Source organism: Teleopsis dalmanni, chromosome X (assembly GCF_002237135.1).
Source record: "Teleopsis dalmanni isolate 2A chromosome X, ASM223713v2, whole genome shotgun sequence".
NCBI lineage: Eukaryota > Metazoa > Arthropoda > Insecta > Diptera > Diopsidae > Teleopsis > Teleopsis dalmanni.
In genome coordinates this window covers 33,374,107-33,385,147 of record NC_051848.1, presented here as the reverse complement: position 1 = coordinate 33,385,147, position 11,041 = coordinate 33,374,107, and the positions used below count along the sequence as shown (strand labels likewise).

Genomic DNA, 11,041 nt, shown 5'->3' with positions numbered 1-11,041 from the left:
AAAGACTCAAAAATTAAAATCACTGAACCTCTTAAAAATTAAATGAAGACACTTCAAGTTAATACAACTTAAAAATCTATAAAACTTATATTTAAAAGGCTTTCAATTCGGAAATGCATTTTATAAAACTTTAATGAGTTAAAGAAATAAATATAATATATGTTTAAATCGAAAAGAAGTCGAGACACAGCTTTAGGTATTCAGATATCTTATCTTCAGTCAGTTTCAAAAAGAGTTGTGAATTAATTAATCAAATCCAAAGACATTCAAATAGATAATAATGAATTAAAAAACTATATTTTTATAATAACTGTATATAATATTGTTCAATAATCAATTCGATTGACATATATTGACATATTGTTACAAAATTGGATTAGTCTTTTTTATTACTGAACAGTAAAATTTGACTTCACAAGTAAAATTCTACGACTTTTGACTATTGAAAACTCATATAAATGATAACAGATCCAGCAATAAATAATATAATTAAGTAATGGTAAGTAATTAAATAAAAATTCATTTAATCCAGCAAAACTTGAACTAAAAATCTGATTTTTAAGTGATCAGAACTAAATATTATAGTCACCTATTATCAACAGAAATGAGTATTGAAACACAGTCCAAACCCAGGAACTACTTTTAGCGATTTCGTGGGCTTTGCAGTAACTTTTGTTACCACCAACTTAATGAACGGGAACGATCTCCATGAGCTCCGTGTTTATTAGCTTAAATGTTAAGATAAGGCAATCTGCTCTCAGAAGATGTTAGTATGTGTTGATATACTTATATATGAAAACCCAAAATTCGTCAGACATTTCTATTATGGTTTAAATAATTGGTCAGATTTAACTACATCTCTTTACCGGACTTTTCATACTTTTAGTCATTGATAGAAAGCTAAAACCGAAACCATTACAAAAATTATAACAAGAATTTTATAAAGACATTGGAGTTGTCTTCTTAAGTGTTTTTAGTGGGACCAGTGACATTCGTAAAAAGAGTAACGTAAACCAAAAAGCTCGTATTGGAAATATGCTCTATACTAATGCTAGACATCTAGATAGAAAAAGCACTTTTATGAATATATAAGATCACAGAATTCATCCTCGTAGTAGAGCCTCAGAATCGCTCTAAGTACACATATATAACCCATTGGATTTTTGAATTGCAGTGCTACAACTCTCATAACAATGTTATATATTATGTATTATATATAAAATATGTTTTAACCACACTATAGTCCAGTCTATTGAATATGCAGAAGAAGAGATATTAAGTTTCTTTTGCATTACATGAATACAGCGATATAAATTCTAATGGAGTTATTTAACAAGCACTGTGTTTATGTCCTATATAAACTGCTACCCAAGGGAATAAAGAATTATAAAACTAAACCTTATCTAAAATGCTGGATAACGTATGGAAAAAAGTCCACATTTTTTAATTGGATCCTAAAATGGTTTATGATATAGTTCCAGGCACTGTTTTTATATATGATTTGCTTATAATGAGTCTTTTCATCACGTAATTAGATTCTTTCAAATGGTCATACAGAGGCATAAAAATTGCGATCTCAGGCTGAACAGAGATAACATGGACATGACATTGGCTTACTATGCAAGTTATTTTATGTTCTTATAGATATATCTATAGTCAGTATGTCATAATGTAATATTATAAAAAACAAAAATGTATTCTAAAGAAGAGCTAAGCGAAGTTTTTATGTTGTGAATCATTATTGCGATACAAAAACAATAAATATAAACAATCAATAAAAAAAGTGTTGTTGTGGAATGACTGAATTAATATAATACCCACAAATCATAAAGTCATTAATGAAAGATATTTAACGGATAATAAAAATTATAAAAAATTTTTTTAGTTTATATTTATTTAGTGTTGTAATACAATATCTTCTGTATTTTCCTGTCCAGCGAATTAATCAGATTTAATCTTCTCCTAATATTTTCAATTATTACACTTGAAAAAATTATTAGAATTATTATTAGAATTATTATTAGAATTATTTTATTATATAAAATTATTAACACTATAGAGTAGCTTACTGATCATATAGGAATTATTTCATTTGTTTCCAATCTCTTATGGTTAGTTGTGTACGTAGTAGATTTCTTATTCATAGTATTAAACTAAGTTAGGAAATACCTCTAACTTCGGATTGGTATATAACTTATACTTTGATGTGTATAAAAGTAATGATAGAGTATGTTGGTGAATAAAGCAAAACCTGACTCAAGCTGTTTAATGTGATTTTATTTCACTCTTTATATCCACTGGCTTCATTTTATACAAGTATACCTTCTGCTCAAAAAGTACTCGGATTTTGTAAATAAATATTTATTTTATCTCCTTCAAAATATGCTCCTTCTGAAGCGATACACATATGACAACGCTTAACCCAATCTTCCATACACTTTTCGTAGGCCCGTGAAGGTATGGCTTTTAGTTCCTTCAGCGAATTCTCTTTTACCGATTCAATCGTCTCAAAACGCTTACAACGAAGGGGCAATTTGAGTTTCGGGAACAGGAAAAAGTCGCACGGATCCAGATCTGGCGAATATGGTGCCTGAGCGATGACAGTGGTGCCATGTTTAGTCAAAAAATGGTGTACATACAACAAGAACTTTTCATAGTAAAAATCGCTAAATGCACTTGAGGTAGTCTCACATTAACAGCTGCTGTAAACAAACTAATTGACAGATGGCGCTCAAATTTGTACCATATATCAAGAAAGAGTGTACCAATATAACATAAAATTTTTGAAAAAGGTCTATTACTTAAGGAGTAGTTAACAAACAACAAAATTCAAATACTTTTTGAACAGAACGTATATGAGCTAAAATCAACTCCGGCTCATAGTATCAATAGATCAATATAATTTGTAACTATATTCCTATCAGAAATTAGTAATCAATTTGTAATTAATCTTTATAAAATATTCAATTAATCTTAGTATTCATAGCGATATTTTTACGTCTTTTTCTCTAATCAATCTTCAGCACCTTGTTTATCTTCTAAGCGTTTTATAATGACAAACTTTTCAAATTTCATGCTGTATGCAAATCACTATATCAGATGTTCACAAAAATACTATTTATGCCAAAAAATATACTAAAATACAATAATAACGAATAAATAAATAAGAATTAAATTGTTACAAAACAATTTATTCTTTTGCTTGAGGGGAGTATAGTAAATGGCTTAACCGCAAACTTTTTATTAAAGAGATTTGTTCTCTCGAAGTTTGCAATAACGTTTACCCATGCTAATCTTATCTCTAATGGCTCAATGTTAGGGGTAATTAGTTGTAGAACGTGATAAGACCGTAAATTAATTAAAATAAAATAAACACACTATTTGAAGCTTATCAAGCTAAACAGAAAGTGAAATAAAGAAAGAAATGAATGAGAGTGATAACAGCGGGAAGGCACAAGCCCCCGAAATGTTTTCCATAGATTGAAAGCAAACCCAAGTGTAGTTGCTATTAGCGATAATAAATGGAAAGATGAATGAATATAGCGCTATTCAACACATCGTGGAGATACCTCTTCCATTCTCATACTTCTATTTGCAATTTCAATTGCTTTAATTAATTTCAAATTAACTATGTTTTATTTTATCATTTTATTTGGAAGAGCAAACGAACATTTGACATCTACACTTGTATTACTAATAGATTCTACGTTCATGTTTAGTTGACATTAAGCGTTCTTTCGGTACAGATATAGTTTATACGTGGAAGTTCGAACATTTCTTCTCAAGATTTTCTTAAAATAAAAATCATGGATGTTGGTGACATAAAATTATTTGATAAAGCAGAATGTTTTAAAATCTTAAAAAAGTCTTTAAGACTAACAAGTGATGAGAACATTAAGATATTACGTTACAGTGTCAATCGCTGCTCGGATGAGCTCGTCGGTTTTATGGGCGAATATTATAAATTGAATATTTGCATTGTTGATGAGGTGAAGCTTTTATATTTAATATAATTACCATAAGTACATATAGGCAATAAAAAAAAATTATTTTTATAAATTAATAGGATTCCGTAGATGGCGAGAAAAAGTTTCGTTATTTTATAAAAACTGTGCCGCTGACCAATGAATATCATCGAGATGAATGCGAACGCAAAGGGTTTTTTGAAAAAGAAGGCTGCATTTACACTGAAATATTACCAAATATACAAAGATATGGTAAATATATATATATTACAAATATCTTTTTAAAATTATAAAGGGTTTTTCTAAACCCTTTATAATTATATTAATTATCAAAAAAGGAAAACATACTTTGCTAAGTATTTGGTGGTTCAAATATTTCAGTTACGTGTCACACATATCATTATGGTATATACATTGTGACCGAAAAGCTTTCGGAAATTCTCATTTAAAATTCGCGCGCTGTATATTTTTCGATATTTTAAGTTTATGTAGTTTGGCAGCACTGTCCTTAATTACTATGCCAAAAATGAGCGCGATCTGTCGGACAGTTCGTTTACGGCAGCTGTTGAAACCAGTTCACCTCAGTAGTGCGTTGCGAAAAAAACAATGGAAAAAAATATTGAACAAAGAGTTTGCATCAAATTTTGTTTTTCGAACGAAATTTCGTGTGCAGAATCGTTGCGAATGCTACAAAAGGCTTATGGGGAATCAGTTTTATCGAAAACTCAAGTTTATGAGTGGTACAAAGCCTTTCAGGACTGTCGTACGACCGTCGAAGACATGCCGCGTTCTGGACGACCTTCGACCTCTACCACCGACGAAAACATTGAAAAGGCAAAGGAAATCGTGTTCAAAAATCCTCATGTGAGTGTTAGAGAGATAGCACGAGAGCTAGGCATCGGTCGTGAGATGGCTCGTTTGATTTTGGTGGACAATTTGTGTATGCGACGTGTCAACGCCCGGCTTGTTCCGATTCACCTCAATTTGTTCAACATTATCAACGATTTTAAGGCCAAACATTCAATAAATACCATCGAACAGCCACCGTATTCACCTGATCTTGCACCGTGTGACTTTTTCCTGTTTCCCAACCTCAAATTACCACTCAGAGGAACGCGTTTTGAATCCATAGAAGACGTAAAACAGAATTCGCAGAGGGAACTCAAAGCCATACCGGAAAGCGCCTATAAAAAATGTTTTGATGATTGGAAGAAACGTTGGCATTTGTGTATCGCTTCTAATGGAGCAATATTTTGAAGGAGATAAAATAAATATTGATGAAGATTAAGAATTTTGCGTTTTATTTATTTATTTCCGGAAACTTTTCGGTCACAATGTATATATCCTACAAGTATGTATACATATACCCAAATCTGTTGTTTTATATATACAACAATTGAAGACTGAACAAAACATCCAATTTTATATAATAATGAACCTTATATAGAGAGGTTGGAGGTTAGATCGACCCTATTCAAAATTTCATTTTATGGGTTTAAAATTTGAAAAATAATTTTGTTGGCAAACAGAAAAATAAATAGACTTTCATTTGTCTTTCAGAAAATATGTCATTAGGTACATACAACGTAAGTTATATAGTTACCGATTCCACCTTGAATGCATTGCAAGACCACAACAAAAACTTAACAAACCCAATATTTTCAACTACATAATAAAAAATTGTATAGAGGTTTTTCTTATAACAGTACAAATATAGTACTCTACTTTAAACGAAGAGCGGAAAATTCTATATAGAAAAAGTAACCCCTGTGACAAATCAGCTGCGGAACAGAATGTCGTATATGTACTACCTAAAGAAAGTTTTTAGAAACGACATCACTATCTCAGAAACAGTTTCTATGAAAAGTTTATGTCATTAACTATGCTTTTGTTCATTACAATCATTATTATGGAGTCTTAGAATATTGGGAAATGACGAAATTTGAAATGTTTAATTTTGCTTATTTTACTATATAAGCATATGCTAACTTGAGCATAGAATGCTTGCGAAAGTGGAGTGAAAGAGTTTACTTTGAAATCAATATAATACAATTCAGTAGGGTTATGCATATCTAATGCAACATTTTAATATAATGTTTAACATAATCATTTTACCTAAAAATAAAAAGGATTTCTTTTCAATAAAACTATAAAAAAAAATATTTCCTTTTTTCTTGGTTTAACTAATTGAACGAAATAGTACACATTCAAGACATACGAGAATGTTCCAGTTTCCCGGATATGTTACGATGATACATCTTGCATCACCGTTAGCCATGCGTATCTTATAGCTATTATCTAGCACCAACCCTTATACTGCATGTGCTTTGCAAGAAAAAAACAAAAATATTAGTTAATTTTATCTGGAATGAACCAAAAAATATAATAATCATCTTCCAAGTACTTTGCCAGCAGTTATTAGTATTGTTTTTTGATGATTCCAAGAACGGCCGAATCTAAGTACCGGAGTTCGACGACCAAGTGTAGTGCGCGACATCCAAAGGAGACTACATAATCAAATCCCTGCAAGTTACAACAACAACCACATTTTTTTTTTGAATCTTCGGTTCAACATACCGTATATTTATTTGATATTTATAAATACATCTAGATACAATATATATGGGTTTATTTATACAATTTCATTATACTTATCTGAAGTGAATTGTCACACTGAACCTAATAAATTCGACCGAACAATCAACCGAATGTATTTTTTCCGTACAATCCGTACCCTTCCATTGTTTGCAATAAAACCCTTGAGAACGATATAACATAGTGGGTGAAGCAGTACTCATAGATGTCCTCACATCTAGCGAAGAAGCTATTTTTGATGCCTCAAGTTGGTATAAACCAACATAGGCTTACGGGCGAAACTTCAAGCAATGTTATAAAGAGTTGCTTTTATAAAGATTGAAGCATATATCTCCTACAGATCGTAAGAATTATAGTACTAAACTGTTGTAGAGTTCACTCTACATTGTCTCATGAAGTATCACTGCATCGGTGCTTCATATACTCCTATACTCTTAGAATTTTTTTTTGAATTGGTGAGCAATTAAAAATCATAAATTGAGCCAATAATTGTTTACTTTAATTAGATGTCAAATTTTTTATTTAATTCCAGCACCTACTCAATTATATCCAGAGTGTTATTATAATCGTCCCGATTTATTGGTATTAGAAGATCTCTCAGCTTCACCCAAAGGCTTTCATCACATTGATAACTTTCATTCTCATACGCCATTGCATCACAAAGTCATGTTGAAGCACTTGGCCAAACTGCATGCAGCCAGCATTGCTTGGGAATCGTATGAAAATATCAATATTGGTGAAAAATTTCAACACCAGCTCAAGGAAATGTTTTTATCTACCGAAAATGAGTGGTACATCACGGGAGTTAAAGTAAGTACAAAAAAACAAGCATTCCGTAAAAATGTTTAATATCTTCTCATTTTAAAGTTTAGAATAATGTTTTAAAAACTAAAACAATTTTTATTCTCTTGAACCTATTATTTAATATATATATATTTTTTTACTTCTCTAGAGCATTGTTTTCCTAAGCAAAATGCTTCCAAGTTACCAAGAACCGAGAGTGAAGAAATATGTTGATGAAGAACTTTATGAAGTACTTTGTAAGGCAGAATTACTCACTGAACCCTCGAAAAAGTTCCATAATGTACTCTGCCATCGTGATTCATGGGAACACAATATATTTTATACATATAATGAGCAAAAAGAGCCAATCGATTGCCGTATAGTGGACTTTCAACTGACTCGGTACAGTCCACCTGCTATTGATGTTCTATTCTTTATATATGCGACTACAACATTTGAGGAGCGAGAGAAAACATGCAATACTTACTTAGAATACTATCACGAATCACTTAGAGCATCTCTACGAAACCTCAATCTTTCCGAAGACCTAATAACTATGGAAGAATTTCAGCAAGACTGCAAACGCGCACGTTTTCCCGTCCTAATACTGCACTCCATTTCCGAGCCACTAATAAAAATGCCAAAAGGAGTTTCAAATAAAATGCGTGCCGAGGAACAAGAAAAATTTGATTATTATATGAATACAAAAAGAGACGAACTGTTTTTGCGAGTCATAGAAATGGAACCAACGTATAGAAAAACTATTCTTCAACCAGTGGAAGAATTGCTCAATTATTTATTAAAAAATGATGATTTATTTTTAAGTTAATATACATATTCTATGTAAATTCTTAATAGGTAATATGCCTACAGGTATACTATAAAAAAAAAATTATATAAATATAAATTAAATACATAATAGCTTCATTTTTAATTTTCACTACTTAATATCAAATCCATAAAATCTCTAATACACTCAAACATATATTCCCGAAAACTTTGATGTTCATGTAGCAGGTCTAGCACCTGCTCCGTGCGTTCAATATTCGCATATCGATGAAACGCATCGGGATTATTTAGCTTCATATTCTTTAAATAGCCATCGGGAACTCTCAATATAGTAGCCGTCATACAGTTGTAGAGCGCACCATACAATTCTAAATCTTTCATTGAATTTTCAAACTCTGTTCGACTCATATGTTCATCTGCTCTTATACCCATGCTGCTAAGCTCAGCTTCAAAATGTTCATAATACAATGTGCAGCTTTGTGCCATTAACTCTCGCCGTTCTTTCGGTTTCAAATTAAGATACAACGCCATTAGCACATCTATCGCCGCTGGGCTATAGCGACATAATTGAAAGTCAACAAACACTGCGGGGGTCTCAGATGTGTCTGTTTTGCTGTAACATATATTTCCACCCCATGGATCACGATGACAAAACACATTTCGATACTTTGTAGATGGGTTAACCATGGCATAGACGGATTCTATAAGCGCTGGTAATTTATTGTCTAGGAATTCGCGCATTTCAGGCTTTTGGTACCCAGGGTGTTGTTTAATTACTGCTATCACAGCCTTAAAATAAAAAAATAATGTTTAATATATAATTTTAATAAGTATATAAGTATTGATTAAGTACCTTTATACCTGTGGTGTACCATGTCACTGTTGGACTGACCGTTACTTCATAGAGTACATCTTTTAGTTGCTCACCGATATTGATTTTATTTTTTAGTTCATACCCAATACTACATGCATGCAGTGTAGCTAATCCTTTCAGCAGTGGTTTTATCTGTTGTTCGGTTAAAAATTTAGTGGGTTGCTTAAAGGGTTCGTAACCCAAATCAACAACGTTCTGCATAACAACGAGGTCCTTTCGTGTGTAGTAGCATTGAGCACACCAAATTGTTTTGCCTATGGAATATATGAAGACAGAAATAAAAATTTATTTATTTTATTTTAAATAAAATAAATTTTTAATAACTTTTTTAAATCTATTATAATTTTTATTACTTAAATTAATTTATGATCACTTTACGTTGCTATCTAGCATTTTAGGTTGAGATAATATAGCACATGGCAACGAAATGCTTCTACTATCTTTTTGGTTGATAAATTTAAATTTATTAGCTATAAACATAATACTTCAAGCATATCTTCTTTTTATTCCGATTGTGATTTGTGCAAATATTAACATATATGTATATGTATATATGTATATGTAATAATGTAATAATGTAATTTTTTTTATAGAAAACCAAAGACTATCTGCATAAAGTGAAAATAAAAGGAAAAAGATACTCCAGATGTGGTAGTCAGAAGTTCTCAAAACTTTCAGCTTATTTTCGAAAATGTGTCATACCTAATTGATATATTTTGCTTAACTATACTCCACATTCATTAACATTGTGAAGGTTGCATTAGATGGAAGTCTTCCAAATAATATAATCTATTTATTTCAAGAAAATTTCAACTTTAATTTTGGAATAAAAATAGTCATTCAATGGACCCAACTGGAAAAAACAGATTGGCAACTCATTACTTCTTGTAAGTTCAAGCCACGAAAACTGTATAAGTGAGTCTGTGAATTGTTTTGGTTGAAGACGTTTTCTAAAGGTTTTAAACCCAATCAGGCTATAAATTAAAAGATTATTTAATGGTTATAATCACAACGATGGTTTCATGTAATAAGCGATTTTTAGATATAGAGATATTTTTACAACTAATATTTTGTTTAATATTGAAAATAGTTTATTACTTTTTGATTTAAATATACTACTTTTCGCTTAATATTTCAATTGGTGCTTTTAATTGGTATCCAGTAAGTAATTCCATTAAATTTCTTATGAACTTATACTTAATGACAATAAATGAGGTCGTGACAATAGGCCTCATGATGTCACATGTAGTACCCTAAGCGGAAATAATGAACCGTTATAATACCACAGAAAGTTTTATTATTATTTTATTAGTTCTATTAGTTTTATTATTCTATTATTCTAATTAGTTCTAAAATCTTTTCCAAGCATACTTACTGAATTTTCTGAGTTCATTCAACAAAGTCTCATAGAGCATGGTTTCCTTTTTAAAAATAGAGGACATTTCAGCGCTCTCATGAAGCGTGACTTTTACAAAGAGACGAGTTCTGTGTATTGTTTCAGCCTGAAATAAATCTCTGTTAGCACATTGCAAATTTATATTTTTATATACAATTTATAATCACAATTACATTTTTAAGTTGATAACTCAGATTTAGATGAAAATATTGACCCAAATAGCCCACACTCCCTAATTCCGGCACAATTTCAAATTGTAATAGTTTTCCATTTTCTGCTAAATCATCTCCGAGAAAATTACTTAAAATTTTTTCGCATTCCTCGCGTGTGAACAGATCATTCCGATTATGCCGCGCCGAAATCGTCTCACTCATATTTAAATAAATTTTATTTTCAAAAAATCAAAAAAAAATTTAAAAATTAAAATTAATTTATTATAATTAAATTCTTGGAGTTACGTTGTGCTCAAATCACACAGTACTACTGTCGGTAGTTGCTTATTACTTCGGATATTCCATGAATCAAACTATTGAGTTTTGTGAACACATAATAATTTTAATCTAAACAGAATAGAACAAAATACAAACGAATCAAATCTATATATGTTTTTCTAAGTGATAAGATAATATTTTATTAAAT

At 30.7% G+C, this 11,041-nt stretch overlaps 2 protein-coding genes across 2 annotated transcripts; one reads left to right on the top strand and one right to left on the bottom strand.

Moving 5' to 3' along the window:
- Positions 1 to 1,596: 1,596 nt before the first annotated feature.
- Positions 1,597 to 8,212, top strand: LOC119688296. The gene is made up of 5 exons (XM_038102975.1): positions 1,597 to 1,624; positions 3,844 to 3,989; positions 4,067 to 4,217; positions 7,093 to 7,370; positions 7,513 to 8,212. Exons 1-5 carry the CDS (start codon positions 1,597 to 1,599, stop codon positions 8,170 to 8,172), a joined length of 1,263 nt encoding a protein of 420 aa, XP_037958903.1. The 3' UTR covers positions 8,173 to 8,212.
- A 4-nt stretch (positions 8,213 to 8,216) lies between these two features.
- Positions 8,217 to 10,985, bottom strand: LOC119662012. Its single transcript, XM_038071550.1, has 4 exons — positions 10,576 to 10,985; positions 10,382 to 10,508; positions 8,986 to 9,260; positions 8,217 to 8,921 (listed from the first exon to the last, which is right to left on the bottom strand). The coding sequence occupies exons 1-4, from the start codon at positions 10,774 to 10,776 to the stop codon at positions 8,274 to 8,276; spliced, it is 1,251 nt and encodes a 416-aa protein (XP_037927478.1). The 5' UTR covers positions 10,777 to 10,985; the 3' UTR covers positions 8,217 to 8,273.
- Between the last annotated feature and the right edge of the window lie 56 nt (positions 10,986 to 11,041).

Coding starts and splice junctions, on each gene's coding strand:
- LOC119662012 (XM_038071550.1), bottom strand. CDS start 10,776: ATGAGTGAGACGATTTCGGCGCGGCATAATCGGAATGATCTGTTCACA. Junction 10,509..10,575: donor TGAGTTATCAACTTAAAAAT/GTAATTGTGATT, acceptor GATTTATTTCAG/GCTGAAACAATACACAGAAC. Junction 8,922..8,985: donor GGTACACCACAGGTATAAAG/GTACTTAATCAA, acceptor TTTTATTTTAAG/GCTGTGATAGCAGTAATTAA.
- LOC119688296 (XM_038102975.1), top strand. CDS start 1,597: ATGGACATGACATTGGCTTACTATGCAA. Junction 3,990..4,066: donor ATATTTGCATTGTTGATGAG/GTGAAGCTTTTA, acceptor ATAAATTAATAG/GATTCCGTAGATGGCGAGAA. Junction 7,371..7,512: donor GGTACATCACGGGAGTTAAA/GTAAGTACAAAA, acceptor TTACTTCTCTAG/AGCATTGTTTTCCTAAGCAA.